At 32.8% G+C, this 17,708-nt stretch overlaps 1 protein-coding gene across 8 annotated transcripts in view; it reads right to left on the reverse strand.

Moving 5' to 3' along the window:
- Positions 1–17,708, reverse strand: part of LOC126883320 (gastrula zinc finger protein xLCGF3.1-like) — an 84,261-nt gene that overhangs the window by 44,321 nt on the left and 22,232 nt on the right. The window contains exon 3 of one of the 8 annotated variants that reach the window (XM_050648699.1): positions 2,045–6,406. The exons of 6 other annotated variants lie outside the window; for them this stretch is intronic. In XM_050648699.1, coding sequence (XP_050504656.1) covers positions 5,700–6,406 — 707 coding nt within the window. In that variant the 3' untranslated portion in view covers positions 2,045–5,699. Of the gene's footprint in view, positions 1–2,044; positions 6,407–6,508; positions 11,617–17,708 lie in introns of those variants that run through there. One more of the 8 variants, XM_050648703.1, reaches the window with a different exon arrangement.

The following is a 17,708-nucleotide window of genomic DNA, read 5'->3' on the forward strand; positions in this document are numbered from 1 at the left end:
TAAATGAGTCAGATTAAATAAATTATTAGAAGAATTTTTTTGCTTAGCAACAACACTTTTGTTTATTCTAGTAATATTTTGTATTTTGACAACGGCACCCGATTTGGGCGTCGAAACGTTAATAAAATTATTTTTTTCATTTTAATTGTGGCTTATTTCCCATATAAATAATTAATCATATTTTGTATAAAGAAGCGCTTGTTTAAACCCAAAGTTTAATTTTAAGGCTGTGACTGATAAAACCGAAATGTATGCGATAAAAGTATCTATAAGAGAATTCTTTTTAATTTTAACAAAGGTGTATTTATTCGTAAATTGTTTGGTTTTATTTTCAATTTCATTTCAAAAACTATAGGTACGTTTTATATGAATACCTGATAGTTTAATGCTGGTAAAAAATTACATTTATAGAGACAATAGCGACAAATTTAAATATACCAATATATTAAACGACGTCGAATGTGCACTCATACCTCCCCTCCCTCCTGTCGTATTTCGTCGAAATAAGCAAGCCCCCCTCCCTCCCTCTTCTCAACGACGTAGTTTATGGATGTCCCCCCACCAGACTGAAAACAATGGGAACCTTCCTCTGGTTACACCTCTGAGGTTTCTACAATTTGCGAGCCATAACGGATGCTGACACTAAGGAAGATGATGGAATTTTACAATTTATAATTCACGTCCCATCTGCTCAGCGCGATAAAGTTCCAACGAGAATGGTTCCCTTCGTACTCCAATCAAGAATAATTATGTAAATCAAAAATGAACAACCATTTTCAATTTCGTTGCAAAACGAAAATACAGCCGCATCATATTCTAGCCCAATTAGAGAGTGCAGCAAGCACCTCTACCGGTTTCAAACTTATTAAGGCTGATTCACATAATAGCTCAGGTCATGCTCAGCTCAGGTAACGATCAAAATATTCTCTCGGAGAAACCCCGCGGTCAAAAAAAAGGACGGAACTTGACCGTCGTGTTTAGTGTGGATAGCATGATTAAGATGCGTGTAAGAATAATTGACCGAACCTTGAGCTGAGCGTGACCTGAGCTATAATGTGAATCAGCCTTTAGTCTCTTATCAGGAGGCACATATGCTGCTCTCTCTGATCCAACCAAAACAAACCCCGGCGTGCAGTCACGGACTGCAACGAAAGAAATGGCATAGATGTCCTAGCGGCAACTGCTAGCAAAAAGACCAAGTTTTCACTCTAATGGCATATAAAACAACATAATGCTATTCTACATCCCACCAGAATGAAAACAATGGGAACCTTCTCTGGTTTCACTTCCGAGGCTTCTACAATTTGCAAGCCATACGGATGCTGAGACTAAGGAAGATGAGGGAATTTTACAATTTATAATTCACGTCCCATCTAGTCAGCGCGGTAATTACCGCGCTTGTTATTACACGGTAATTACAAACTTGTTTTGGAAGCCTATTAATTAAACTTTATAATTAGACCTTCATGCGTAGAAGCCGAGTTACAATCGATAAAGCTTCGAAAAATATTTATCTTGCAATTTGTATTGTGCACTCAAAACTCAATACTTTTTCAGATATTCGTAGTTGAAAATTAGCCATTTTCATTAAAAATATAACACCTTTTCAAACGGTTTTTTGCGAATACCTTAAAAACAATGCATCTAACTAAAAAAATTATATAAAACATTTTTGTAGCTCATAAAAATCAAAGATATTCGTTCCTTCTTCAATCTTCTAGTTATAACACAAAAAGAGATATGGAGGTAAAAAGAGTTTGTTTTTTGGTGCATGCTCAAAGCAGTGTATTCAACTTGAAATAACAGAGAAACGGTCGATTTAATGTATATAATGCTACCAATACCTTTTATTGTGCTTGAAAAGTCCTTTCAAATTAGCAATATTAAATGTCGATTACATTCAAACTAAACGAGATATGCTGCAAAAAATTGATGACTAACGAATTTTAAGAAAAAAATTGAGAAGTATATTATTTAACCCCTCACCCACAAGAATTTAAATGCATCGTTTTCCTTCTACAATACATTTTATTACAGTGTCATTTTTATGCTCAAAAAGTTGAGCGGGTTTAAGATGAATGGTTTTTGAAAAAAATAAGATCAAATTATAGAGCGCATATTTAAATTTTCTTATTCTCCATGTAACTTGAAAATGATAAGAGATACTGTTATAAAAAATAAAATCAAAATGTTTATCTAGAAGAAACCTACATTTTTGTATGGCATCTTTTTTTGGCATCTCTTATCATTTTCGAGTTACATGGAGAAAAAGAAAGATTTTTAAGAAAATTTAAAAATGCGCTCAATAATTTGATCTTTTTGTTTTTTTTTTCAAAACCATTCATTTTAAACCCGCCCATCTTTTTGAACATAAAAAGAACACTATAGTAAAATGTATTGTAGAAGGAAAACAATGCATTTAAATTCTTGTGGATGAGGGGTTAAATATACTTTGTGTTTGGTGCCATTCGATAGATTTTTCAAAAACATTAAATAAGTGTACAGTCCATTCATTTTACATATTCCCAACTGTAAACAAACGCACATGCAAGCTAAACAGGGTCGTCCTGAAGTGTATCTTAAAAACCAACACACTACCTACAATTTGAATTTGCAGACTGACCAGTTTGGACCTGTAAAATGAGAATCCGCCTCGTTTAGGGCAATAAATTACATTTAACAGCCTCTTGACGAATGAGCGGGCGAATAGTAACACGTGCGTTTGTTTATAGTTGGGAATTTGCTATGTGAATGTGGTGTATTTTACCGTTTTTCGATCTGATGTTCATTTCGCGAAATATCGCGGGATTTGTATTTAAAATATTAAATTTACCCAACACCCTTTCGGTGGGATGTCGTGATTGATATCATTCGATAGATTTTTAAAAAATATTGAGCACGTCTTTTTTAGTTTTTCGATCTGTCATTCATTTCGCGATATATTCGCTTTTTTCTTGTGAAACTTTGGGACTCACCCATATCCTTACGCCCGGCTCAAATCGTCAGATTTTTGAATTATACACTCTTTTGCATGTACTTAACGTACCTTATCTTAATCTGACAATTTCGAGTTTTTTCAAGGATAGTTTTTTTCGGGCCCCCCTTAACGAACTCCGCTGTGTTAAGAGCCAATATATGGTAGACGTACATCTGCAGGTTTCTTCCCATATGATAATCTGACGCGCTTGAGTAACTGCAAAAATCCCCGCTTGGGCTCCCCTACCAATATGAATTAAATCTATTAAGCTAATCTTACACTTATTAATAAGAGTAAGGGCTGGTTTCCGTTTATAAACGGCTTTATTTAAATTAAAATTAAGCATATTAACTTAATCACATTCTTAAAGTGGATAAGTTCTGTTCACGAAAAAATTTCAAACTCGCTTAAAACACGCACAAGAAATATTTAATTAATCGTCTCCTCTTCTTTAAAAACCTCTCCTGGTCCATTCCTTGACATGACCTACCCTTGTGGTTTTGCCCGTTCTAAGCTCATTTGTACCAGTTTTCCCCTGCCGTTTGTTTAATCTCGTCGATCCAACTTATTTTTCTTATTTTTCGTCTTCCCATGGTCACCATTGTCTCTTTGTCCACTTCTATTCGCTCTCGCTTGTTGTACATGCTGCAGTAAACTGTTTTAAACAAATTTCACACATTTATGACTTTATTTTAGTGTGTTTTTCAGATGTACTTTCAAAACATTGCTTGGGTAAATTGCTTCAAACAAATTTCACACTTGTAAGGTTTTACTCCAGTGTAAGTCATCAAATGTGTTCTCAAATTTCCATCTCGAGTAAATACACTAATCACAAAAAGTATCGCATAATTTTTGAAACAGAAAAAAAGTTAAAAATAATTTTTAATTTTTATCGGAATGTTATAATACTCGTTTGTCGTCTCCTTTAGGTGTCTACAAACCCATAACATTTCAAGATGAAGCGTGTTTTTTGCGTAAAAACAGTCAACAAAACGTCCTTAAATGAGAATATTTATTTTTCAAATTTGTATTCAAGAATTTGATCTGTGCACTATGTCTGCTTGAGTTTTCAATGATGAGGTGCGTTCTTACAAAAAATGAGTAATATAACGTCAGAAAATCTTGCTGATATCAGAATTGAAAGATACAAAAAAAAAAACAGTTCCAGGACGTCACAGGTGCACGAACTCCGCGGATGAACGTTATTTATATCTGCAGGTTTTGCGTACACATCATGTTACAGCTAGACAACTACAAAATTATCTTTCCACAGCCGGTAATATTCGAATAAGTACCAATTTGGTTAGAAATAGATTAAGCGAATTTGGAATCAGAGCCAGAATGCCTGCTACTGCTCCACTGTTAACGAGGGTACATCGTATGGCACGTTTAAGTTTTGCACCAGGGTCAATTGGGATATTAACGACTGGGCTAATATTATTTTTATTGATGAGCCAATATTTGCACTTTGTGGATCCGACAGTGCAAAGTGCCTGTCGGATCCACAAAGTGCAAATCTTAAATCATCAGTAAAAAGAATATTAGTCCAGTTCTTAATAGCCCTATCGACACGTTCTGGTGCAAAACTTAAACGTGCTATACGGTGTGCACTCATTAATAGGGGAGCAGTAGCAGGCATTCTCGCTCTAATTCCAAATTTCCTTAATTTGTTTCTAACTGGATTGGCACTTTACGAACCGAACATTAAGGGCCACAGGCTGTGGAAAGATCATTTCGCAGTTGTCCAACTGTAATACGATATGTACGCAAAGTCTGCAGATGTAAATAATGTTCATCTGCGGGGTTCATGCATCTAGGAAGTCCTAGAACTGGTCTTCTTGTTTCTCTTTCCACTTTCTCTATACCTTTTTAAAGCTCTTGAAACGCTGGATTGGTGGATTCCCATAACATCAGCCAGATATTGCTGCGATCGTCTATCTCCAATTAAAGCTACTATTTGAGCTGCTTGTTCTGTCGTTATAATATTACTCGTTTTTTGTAAGAATGCACCTCATCATTGAAAACTCGAGCAGACACAGGATATAGTGCACAGATCAAATTCTCGAACATAAATGTCCAAAATAAATATTCTCTTTTAACAACGTTTTGTTTACTGCTTTTTCATGCTTCAACTTGAAATGTTAAACGTCCACCCACTATACTACTCGCGAAGTCGATCGAAGTTCAGCGAGTACGAGTGTAGACAGATACATCATGCGACTTCGCTGCGCCTCGGTCTACTTCCATTCTGTAGCGGTTTTTGCGACAGAGTCAAAGGAATCGAAGTCGGTATCGCCCAGCGTGAATGTGTTCCTCGTGAAGTTGAATGAGTGTGCAGTGACGGGTACTTCGGACATCGGTCAACTTTCTTGAAGTAACTTCGCGAGAGTGTGGTGCTTGCTTTATGGGTTTTCAGACGCCTAAAGAAGACGATAGACGAGTATTATAACATTCCCTTTAAAATTAAAAAAATATTTTTAAACTTTTGTTCTGTTTCAAAAATTATGCGATACTTTTTGTGAGTACTGTAGTTTAAAACAAATTTCACACTAACTTGTAAGGCTTTTCTTCAGTGTGAGTCGTGAAATGTGTTTTCAAATGACCGGCTTGATTAAATTTCTTAAAACAAACTTCACACTTGTAAGGCTTTACTCCAGTGTGTCATCAAATGTAGTTTCAAAGAACATGGTGCAGTAAATTGCTTAAAACAAATATCACACTCTTAAGGTTTTAGTCCACTGTGCCTCATCCAATGTGTTTTCAAATTACTGGCTTGAATAAACTGCTTAAAACAAATATCACACTCATAAGGTTTTACTCCAGAGTGGATCATCAAATGTGCTTTCAAATGACCGGCTTGAGAAAACTGCTTAAAACAAATTTCACATTTGTGAGGTTTTTCTTCAGTATGTATTCTCAAATGCAGTTTTAGATTACATCGCTGAGAAAATTGTTTCAAACAAAATTCACACTTGTAATTATTTTCTCCTGTGTGTGTTCTCAGATGTATTTTCAAAGAATATGCTAGACTAAATTGCTTAAAACAAATCTCACATTCGTGAGGTTTTTCACCCGTGTGCACTCTCAAATGTCTTGTCAAATCACTTTCAGTAATACAGCGTTTTAAACAAATTTCACACTCGTAAGGCTTTTTTCCAGTGTGAGTCATAAAATGTCTTTTCAAATTTCCATCCTGACTAAATTGCTTAAAACAAATTTCACACGTATAAGGCTTTACCCCACTGTGAGTCATCAAATGTAGTTTCAAGGAATATGCTGCAGTAAATCGCCTAAAACAAATTTCACACTTATAAGGCTTTTTTCCAGTGTGAGTCATCAAATGTGATTTTCCAGTTTCAATTTTCGTATTTTTATTTAATGTTTCCTTTTCAACGTATCCATTCAAATCTTCTTTTTGAAATGAACAACCTAAAATATAAACCAACTGTACACATTTTACTGTTACGAAAAATGTATGCAGAAACTATGAAAAAAAAATAGGTATAGATTAAGAATAATAAGTAACAAAAGTTTAGAAGAAATAAGTGTAATAAAAGAACTAAATCACGGTTCTGTTTTATACTATATAAAGTATAAAGAAATATTTTGTTATTTATCTTAATATTATACATATTAATGGAAAATATAAAACGTTTTTGAATTATAATTATACCAACTTTTAAAACGTATAGAGAAAGGGAAACCAACAGTGGCGTAACAAACTCCGTCGGGGCCCCCCGCAGAATTGGACATGGGGCCCCCTTTAAAAAATTACTAAGTGTGGCTTGTATAACAAAAACGTCTATGTGTTAGTGCAGTGGAGGCTCGTCAGGGTCGGCAGTGCCGACCCACACATTTGACACATTATAGATTTTTTAAATATTTAATTTAATCGGAGTTGATGATATTCGTTTCTGTGAAATAAAAAATATATCTGTGAGATAATACAGACTATATTGTATTCATTGTTTTTAAAAGAATTCGATCCCGATACGTTAATTAAGTGATCCCTGTGCGCTGTAAGAGACTTTTCAAATGAATGATCCTATAGCCATGCACCCGCACCCGATTGCGATTGTGTGAATTCTTATTATAAAGCCCGGCTCGGCATGTCGTCCCCAAATCGACGATTTGCTTATAATAAGAAGCTATGGAATATTAGCCGATAGGCAACCAATTATACATTCCCCGTATTTATTTGAATGGCAAGTACGGCAGCGGGTACGTCTGCCGAGCAATGATCTGCAAACGGCAGATAGGCACGTACGTAGCCACGTATTGCCTTGCTAGCGCGCCCGGGATAAAATTATGAAATAGGTAAGTAGTTTTACGTCGTTTAATTATTATTGATATTGTAATTCTTTTAAGTTGTTAGGAATTACCATTTAGGGGACAGGATGTATCGGAGTATTCGTTAAATCAAGTTAATTGTAGAGAACAAATAAAATTGTTTAACAAATACGATCTGGAATTTTCTAATTTATTTTCTGACTCGAAGAATATAGCGGCGTACCTAAAACAGCACACAGCACAGAATGAAAGAATCAATTAGTAGTTACATTCTGATCCTTTTCGGTAGAAGTAGACGAAACTACTGATATAGGTAACATGTCATTCACAAGTATCAATAATTGTTCTTCGATACGCGTTACGTCTAATATTTATGAGAGGTTGTTAGGTTTTCAGACGTGAGTAGAAGCCATAAGACAGAATATATTTTTGGTGTTTTAATTTAAAGGACAAATTAAAATTTTTTGATATCAAAAATAAATTGGTAAGGCAAATTTATGACGGGGCTGTCTTGATGTCCAGTGAATTGTATGGTCTCCGGACAAAAGTTAAAACAATTGCACCAGGCAAAACTATTATTTACTCACTGTTATAAGTCATTGACCTCTTTGACTATTCAAAATTTAAAAGTTACGCCAAAGAATTTTCAAAATATCTATTAGCAAGTTCATTAAAAATTCTCCATCAATTTTTAATCAAATAAAATAAGAAAATGGATTAACAGTTTTATATTCTGATCCAAATATTTTCGGAAGGTGGGATAAGTTACAGACTATGTATAATTTTATATACTGCAATCCATTAGCGACATTATTCAACTGTTCCCGAAATTAATAAATTATTGTGCTCAAATGTGGGCAAATTCTATCTCAAATGAACGGGATTTCTCTTGTCTCAAAAGAGTCAAATCGTATTGTCGAAACACCATGAAACAGGAGAGAATGTCAAACTTGTCTCAAATGTCGATAGAAAAAAACTTTTAAAATCCCTCCAAAACAATAATAAATTTTACAATTACGTTATAACCCATTTTGCTACTTCGAAACAACATAGACTAGAGTTAATTTATAAACAGGTATAGTTTCTAAATTTATACGAAAAAAACAAAAAAAAAATAAAAAAAAAACAAAAACCAAAGATCTCCTATGAAATTGAAGCCTTTGGAGACAAAACCTTGCCGACCCTGTCCCTAAAGCCACGAGCCGCCACTGTGTTAGTGTATTCATGCACTTTTTATAAAAACTTGCATTTTTGATCTTTATTGGTATAGAATAAAAATTAAGAGCGTAGACGCAAAATTTTGTGCCAATGCTTTTTAAATGCATTCATTTTTTCGAATCCTGAGAAAACTAGTAAGTATTTTTGAAAAATTTAAAAGCAGAATGTAAGATTACGTTACGACCGAGGGCCGAAAGTCCCTGAAAAGTTACAGGGGTGAAAAAAAGAGAATATTTAGTATGATTTTTAATTTCAAATATCTCATTCAAAAGAAACTTTTTGTTTATTCTAAGGGACTTTCAGTCTTCGGTAATAATGTAATCTTTCATTCTGCGTTTAAACTTTTAAAAAATATTAATTAGTATTCTCAGGATTCAAAAAAATGCATGCATTTAAAAGGCATCAGTTCGAAATTTTGGGCCTACACTCTTTAAAAGATTACATTATTACATAGTATTATTCTATGAGATGAACAATTTCCTTCGTGCACTACAATCAGCCAATATATCTACAATTTTATTAATATCTATCTGATGGGCAACTTCGTTTTTAAATACTTGTAAGCTCTAGAGAAGATAACCGTGCTTCTAACATTGTACTACGAAGATATGGTTTTATTAATTTAAGTTTAGAAAAAGATCCCTCTGAACTGGCGATCGTGACGCGTAAAGCTAAAAACAAGATGTACGCATGACACACTTCTGGTATGCAAGCAATAGTGCAATGAAAATCTATAAGAATAATTTTGGCTGCATCATAGAGTTCGCCGATTTCAACTATGTCCTTAATGATTTTCTGACAAATTGCAGTTGTTCCAAAAACTCATTACTTAAACTGAAGACTCACGGGTACGCAGCAACTAATTTACTGGCTTCTGCAAAAACTTCTGGATCCGATTTGAAAATATATCCACTTCTAGGATCTAAGACTTTAAATCGTTGTTCACTTTGTACATACTTATAAATCCAGCTTGAATTTGTTCAATGACTACATCAAGATTTCCAAAAAAACACGCCTACCCTATAATAGATAATATTATATTTCTTCAGGGTTTTAGATGCGTTGATCATGTAATAATTCATCAAAATGCTTCTTAAAAAAAATCGTACTGCATTTGAAAAAGGAAGGTTTCTTACGTGACAATTTACCACAATTTGACCAAAAAATAAAAAATAAATATTTTTTATCCATGAAAAACTGGCGATTTTTTCACAAAATTTTTTCAAATTTCCGTAAAATCTTTTTTTTTGCGGATATTTTCACTAACGGTGTAAATTGTCACGTAAGAAACCTTCCTTTTTCAAATTCCGTACGATTTTTTTTGTTTCAGAGATCCCAATCCTGAGATTAACTGTCCGCCATCGGAACTACGTTTTTTGAGGCCTCGACTTTGGCGCTCTCTACAATATTAGTGTACGTGTATATTTAAAAAAATATATTTTTTTTGTATGCTCTAAGAGTCTAAGAGTTAGATATTAATATGCAAAACGTTTTATGTTCATTTTTAATAAAGGTTCTGAGAAAAAAAAACTTAAAAAAATGCTTATTTTTGGCCTACTGAAGTGTACTAGTACCTTAATAAAAATCGAAGAAAAAAACGTTTACTAAACTTTGTAAAGACTGGTTTCAGTCAAACCTTTTGTACTGGTTACGTTATTAAATAAAGTATGGAAAAGTGAACTGTAGTTTTGGAAAGTCAGGAATAAAGAAAAAGTTGTGATAACGTCCCTAATTCTCCGAACTCGACATTGCGATCCTGCCAGAATTACGTTTCCAGCCTCGACCTACTTTCGTATTCCTATATAAGTAAATATATGAATTAAATATATTAAGCTAATCTGACACTTATTAATAAGAGTAAGGGCTGGTTTTCCTTACTCTATAAACTGCTTTAATTTAAATTAAACTTAAGCATGTTAATTTAACCACATTCTTGAAGTGGGTAAGTTCTGTTCACGAAAAAATTTTAAGCTCACACACACGCACAAGAAATATTTAATAAATCGTCTCCTCTTCTTTAAAAGCGTCTCCTGGTCTCATGCTCTGTTCTAGAAAATGATGATAATATATCCAGATGTTAGTAGCAGAAACAAGAAGGTAGGTCATTTTTAAACTGTCCAGATCTCCAGAATTACAGCGGAAGAAATTCCATGTTTCATTGCCATTCTCATTGTGAGTGGATACGACTGCAAATCTAGCAAGCGACATTTTTGGGACAGCCAGTCTTTACAACAAAAGACGTCGCCGTGCAGGAGAGGGGTGTAGCAGTAATACTCGATCAATTTTTTTTGCCATTGCAATATCAGTCTACTAGGTATCCTTTGAATAGATTAAAGATAGGATTAAATTACATAGTTTTAGAATCAAACACCGATTTCTCGAGAAAGTAACTTATTCCCTTTAAAGTGCCCACTATGGAAAGGTGACTTCAAAGAACATACTGCAGTTAACTGTTAACTGCAGTTAACATACTGCAGTTAACTGCAGTTAACAGACTGCATACTTTTAAGACTTTATTTTAGTGTGTCTTTCCAAATGTGATTTCAAACTACATGCCTGAGTAAACAGTTTTAAACAAATTTCACACTTATAAGATTTTTCTCCAATGTGCACTCTCGAATGTATTTTCAAGTCACATGTTCGAGTAAATTGTTTCAAACAAATATCACACTCGTAAGGCTTTTTTCCAGTGTGACTCATTAAATGTGTTTTCAAACTTCCATATCGAGTAAATACCTTAAAACAAATTTCACACTTGTAAGGCTTTTCCTCACTGTAATTCGCCAAATGTCTCTTTAAATAACTGGCTAGGGTAAATTGCTTAAAACAAATTTCACAGTTGTATGGTTTTTTTCCAGTGTGGGTCGCCAAATGGTTTTTCAAATTTACATTCTGACTAAATTGCTTAGAACAAATTTCACACTTATAAGGCTTTATTCCTGTGTGCACTCTAAAATGATTTTTTAAATTCCCTGCCATAGTAAATTGTTTAAAACAGATTTCACACTCATAAGCCTTTTTTCCAATTTGAGTCATCAAATGTGATTTTTTTCCAGTTTCAACTTTCATATTTTTATTTAATGTTTTCTCTTCAACGTATCCATCCAAATCTTCTTTTTGAAATGAACAACCTAAAATATAAACCAACTGTACACATTTTACTTTTAAGAAAAATGTAAGCAGAAACTTTAGAACAAGAATAAAAAGTAACAACCGCTTAGAAGAAATAAATGTAATAAATTAATGAACTAAATCACGGTTCTGTTCTTTACTAAATAAAAAATTTAAAAAATAAACATTTTGTTATTTATCTAAATTGATTCAGTCAATTTTTACTCTACGAGCTCCCTAGTGGGAAAGTTTTGGGGTAGTTCTGATTTCTTTCATTATACAGGGTGTCCCGAAAAGATTGGTCATAAATTATACCAGAGATTCTGGGGTCAAAAATAGATTGATTGAACCTCATGTTGGATTTTTGCAACACCAAGGAAATAATTTTACACTGGTTTTACACTTCTGAAGCTAGGAATAACTAAAGACACTTTTCACAACTAATATTTTATTACAATAACACAAACTTTTGGTATTAAAGTAATTTTTGTGTGGGATCGGACACACGCCCTACTTTCCCGTTTTTTATTCTCTTATTATTCTATATAACAACACCTTGGCAACGAACTTTTTTTTGAATATTGCGCCTTTGTGTACACTTTGAATTATAGAACATAAAAACATAGAAACATCTTTGTGAAGTGTACACAAGGCGCAAACCACTAAATAAAATATTGAAACAAAATATAGTTTTACTAAATATTAATGTTGGGAATTTATACAATATATTCCACCCCTTTTTTTTACACATTTTTTAAAGAATTTATTGCTTATATAAGTATAAAACTTTTACAAAGTTTTAAATTTAAATAGAAATAGTTATAAAGTTAAATTTTATTTATTATTATAAATTGAAAAAAAAAATAATTTAAATTTGTTCATCGTTAATTGGAAGAACAGCAATTTTTGTGACAGAACGTAAGTATGTTCCCTTTTTAGTTTTTACTTCCACCACTCTTACCTTTCCGTCTTTACCAGGAATAACTTTATTAATCCTTGCTATAGGCCACCCAAAAGAAGAAACATTGTCCTCCTTTACAAGCACAAGCATGCCTTCTTGTAAATTTGGCAACGATTTTCTCCATTTAGGTCTGTTTTGAAGTTGTGTTAGATAATCTTGGTACCACCTTTGCCAAAAATGCTGCTGCATTTGAACACACAACCTTCAAAATTTTAATCTATTTTCAGGAATCTCAGTTAAATTAGTTTCAGGGAAAGTTGTCAAAGGAGCACCTATTAGAAAATGACCTGGGGTCAAATATTCTAAGTCAGAGGAATCATTATTAATTGCCATAAGAGGCCTTGAATTTAATATTCCTTCAACTTGAGTAATCAAAGTATTAAACTCCTCATATGTTAAAATATTGTTTCCCATCACCCTTTTTATATGATATTTAGCACTCTTCACCCCGGCCTCCCATAGACCCCCAAATACTGGAGAATAACTTGGGATGAAGCAAAATTCAATTTTATCATCAAGGCAAAAGTTGTTTAACTTAATGTTGTCGTTTAGAAGTTTTTGAAGTTGATTATTTGCTCCCTTGAATGTGGCACCATTGTCACAAAAGATCTTGGATGGTTTACCCCTTCTAGAAATGAATCTTTTTAATGAAGCTAAAAAAGTATCTGTTGTTAGATCAGAGAGTAACTCCATATGAATTGCCTTCACAGAAAAGCAAACAAACAATGCTATATATGCCTTTGTCGTTATAGACTTTCTAATCCGTGACTGTTTAATTTGGAAGGGACCACAGAAGTCTATACCAACATTCTGAAAGACCCTCGAGATGAACATACCCTTTGTTCAGGAAGAGATCCCATTAACTGTTCACTGCACTTGGCCTTACATTTAAAACAGGTTACGCATTTGTGCAAAATCCTTTTAATTTCTTTAGTGGCACTAATAATCCAAAAATTTTGATTTAATGAACTTAAAACTTGTTTCGGACCTGCATGTAAAAGTCTTAAGTGCTCTCTGTGAATCAAAAGATCAGTGATATGATTGTTTTTGGGAACGATCAAAGGATGTTTTTTATTAAAAGAAATATCTGAGTTCTCCAGTCTACCACCAACTCTTAACAGTCCCTGAGAGTCCAAGAAAGGATATAAAGAATTTAAATTAGACTTAATTGCTGTGTTGTTGGTTAGACATTTTATTTCCTCAGAAAAATGAAAACTTTGTTCATACTTAATAATGGTTTTAAGGCTATTTTCTAGTTCTACAACTGTTAAACTTCCAGTAATCTTTTTATTTTTATTTTTTATATTATTTACAAATCGTAGGCAATAAGCCACTATTTTTTGAAGTTTTGTTAAGCTAGAGAATTTTATGAAGAAAGATTCTGGTTTGACCTTAGCTAAAGTGACAACTTTATATTCAGGCAAATGGTCTGGAGTAGAAAATGGAATTTCAAAGTGCAAGAATTCAATATTTGAAAGAATTTCAGGACCATTAAACCAAAGATTGTTTGAATTAATTTCATGAGGTTCAAGTCCACGAGAAAGACAATCTGCTGGATTTTCCTTAGTGTTTATATACAACCATTTAAATTCGGATGTCATTTCTTGAATTTTAATAATTCTATTGGCAACATAGGGATTCAATTTCAAAGGTTCGGATTTTATCCAAGCTAAGACAATGTTTGAATCTGAATATAAAAATACCTTACTGACTTTATCTTTTAACAGTTCAAAAACCTTGTGAGATAGTTTTGAAAGCAACAAAGCACTGTTCAGTTCAAGTCTTGGCATAGTTAGTTTTTTGTTTATAGGAACAATCCTAGATTTGGAACAAATCAAATTTACTTTATTTTCAAAAATAGTCCTCGCATAAATAACAGCTCCATATGCAATCAAGGAGGAGTCACAAAAGCCAACTATTTCAATATGAAGAGCACCAGTAAAGTTTAAATTTCTTTGGACAGTCACTGTGGGCATGCTCATTAAGCTTTCAACAAAATTTTTCCAAGTGTCAAGTAACTCACTGGAAATTATAGCATCCCATTTGACCTTACTTAACCAAAGTTTTTGCATAATTACCTTAGCAGCTACTAAAACTGGGCCCACTAATCCCAAAGGATCATAAAATTTGGAAACAAAACTGAGAATCTGTCTTTTAGTTACACATTCATTTATATCAACTTTTGGACAACTAAATTTAAAATTATCTGTTTTTGTATCATAAGTCAATCCCAGAGTCTTTACCGTTAAATCGTTTTTGCTGATGTTAATTTCATCAAAATTTTGTTTATTTTTAGGAATATCATTTAAAATTTGTAAATTATTTGAGCACCATTTGTGCAACTCGAAGGACCTTAATTTGAGCAGCGAGATAAGTTCATTTTTTAGTTTTATCGTTTCTTCGATTGTGTCACACCCACACAAAATATCATCAACGTAGGTGTTATTAAGAAGAGCTTTAGAAGCCAAAGGATAGCGTTTACCTTCAGTTCGGGCTAATTCTACCAAACATCTGGTAGCTAAAAAGGAAGAACTTCTTAAACCATATGTTACAGTTTGAAGTTGAATACATTGTAAACTGCCATTTTTCTCTCGCCACAAAATATTTTGTAACTGGCAATGGTCTGGATGTACCAAAACCATTCTATACATTTGTTTAATATCTGTCAAAAGGACGTAATTATATTTTCTAAAAAGAACAAGAATATCGAAGAGCTCATTTTGAACTACAGCACCATTATAGAGATAATCATTGATGCATTTTTTCTTTTTTGATTTCATGCTGCCATCAAAGACTACTCTTAATTTTGTTGTTTTTTTGTCTTCACGTATCACTGGATTGTGAGCCATGAAGTATAAAGAACCACTATTTAAGTCATATGTACTAAGACTTACTATTTTTGCATGCTTTAGAGCTAAATATTCATCAATAAAACTTTTGTATTGAGAGTACAGCTCAGGATTGACTTTAAATCTTTTTTCTAGATTTTCAAAGCGTTTTAATGCTACAGAAAATGAATCTCCTAAATCCAAATCAGGTAGATTTTGTTTTAATGGTAATTTAACTTGGTATTTATTATTTATTACTTGCAAAGAATTTTCAAAATTAATCTCACAAGCTTCCTGCTCTGTCGAATATTCCGGAAAAATTTCTGGAACCTTCTCGGTTTCCCAAAATTGAGAAACAATATTTTCTAAATTATTTTTCATGCTTAAATGAAAAGCAGAAAAATTACAAATTTGTAGTGATGGAGCAGAACCACTAACTATGAACCCAAATAGAGTATTTTGTAATATAATCTGGTCTACTTGTATTTTATCGGAGAGCAAAATATGAAATGAAATATTTGCCCCAAACAATATATCAATTGTGCCAGATTTATTGAAGTCATCATCAGACAATTTAATATTTTTAGGAATATTTAAATTTGAAACATTGAAATTTGTTTGTGGTATATCACTAGTAATTTTATCAACCACAGAACATTTTATATTTGTGCTATAATCAAACACACATGACTCAATTTTTAAATTTACAGCCTTTTGCACATTGGTAATATTCTCAGAAATACCTAAGATATTGACATTATTATTAAATGTTTTTAAGTTTAATTTACTTACCAATCTACTTGTTACTAATGATATTTGAGATCCTGTATCCAGGAGACCTCTGGCAGTGATATAATCACCCCTTTTTGTTCTAATTTTTACCTTCACTGTTGGTAACAGAACATTATTAATGTTTTCATTTATTGAACCAAATGTAGTCACCCTATCGTCTGCATTACCACTGTTACCCTGTCCAGTGCTGTCTAATGGAGTTTGTCTGTCCACATGCAGAAGAGAATTATGTTCTTTTCGACAAACTGAACACCTGAAACTCATTTTACACCTACCAGGATGATTATTCAAACAAATTCGACAAGCCTTATGACTGTCTATAAAAGACACTCTATCATTTACTGAAACAGATTTGAAACTGGAACAATTATAAATTTTATGGCCTGAGGATGAACAAAAGCTACACCTGGTTTCTAATTTGACTTTACTTGTAGCCAAGTGAGTTTTTTGATACCTTTCTTTGTTAGTGCTACATTTTTTATCTGGAGTGGTTACAGTTTCTAAAGCTGTAGCCCTATTTTCAATATAAGATAAGAAATCTTTTAAATTTGGCAATTTTGAGTTGTCCCTATCAATTTGAAATGATCTATTAGTATAGTGATCTAGTTTTTTAGTTAAAATGCAAATAAGGATCATATCCCAACTTTCTACGGGTTGCTTTAAGTTTTTTAGTGCACCTAACTGCTGTCTCACTTTACTAATGAACTCACGTAAGGCGGTGGAAGTTCCTTTTTGAATGGAGGGAATGTCAAGTAGTGAATAAATGTGAGAATTTATTAATATTGTTTCATTGTTATAACGGTTATCTAACATTCTCAATGCATCATTATAAGAGTCATTTGTTAGAGGTAGATCATTTATTAGGCTTCTTGCCTCTCCTTCCAAATGATTCTTTAAATGAAAAAGTTTTTCAACATTTTGCAGTGACTTATTTCTATCAAAAACAGCTAGAAATAAATCTATAAAAGGTCTATAACTTGTTAAATCTTTGCCGTCATAACAAGGAATTTCTATTCGTGGAATATTTGAAGAATAAAAAGAATTATTTACATCTTGTGGATTAGTACTTACGCTCTGTATTACTGTTTTTGAGAGTTGACTATTAATTTTAGTTAATGTGTCAAAGTATTCCTCTCTAATATTATCAATGGAATCTGCATACCCCTGTTCACAACATAAAATTTCACAATGAAGATCTTGAAGTTTATTAAAATTTTCTATTAGTAAGTCTTTCCTAGTTTGTAATTGATTAATTATTAATTCAGAAATTTCTTTGTCCAAATGTTTTTCAACAAACCTTGTAATAGTTTTAATAGACTGAATTTCTTGAGATTTTTTAGTTTTTAGCATTTCAATATCCTTTTTAGCGGGCATTTTTTTTTATATGAATCTACCTAAAACTTAAAAGGTAAAAAAAACTATTTTAAATATCAAAATAACAAAAATGTTGACGATTATTTACAAACCAAAACACAAACAGTCAATTTATTTAATTTTGTATTCACTGTCAATGTCAGTTTTCTGTCACTTC

Source organism: Diabrotica virgifera, chromosome 4 (assembly GCF_917563875.1).
Source record: "Diabrotica virgifera virgifera chromosome 4, PGI_DIABVI_V3a".
In the NCBI taxonomy this organism is placed as follows: Eukaryota; Metazoa; Arthropoda; class Insecta; order Coleoptera; family Chrysomelidae; genus Diabrotica; species Diabrotica virgifera.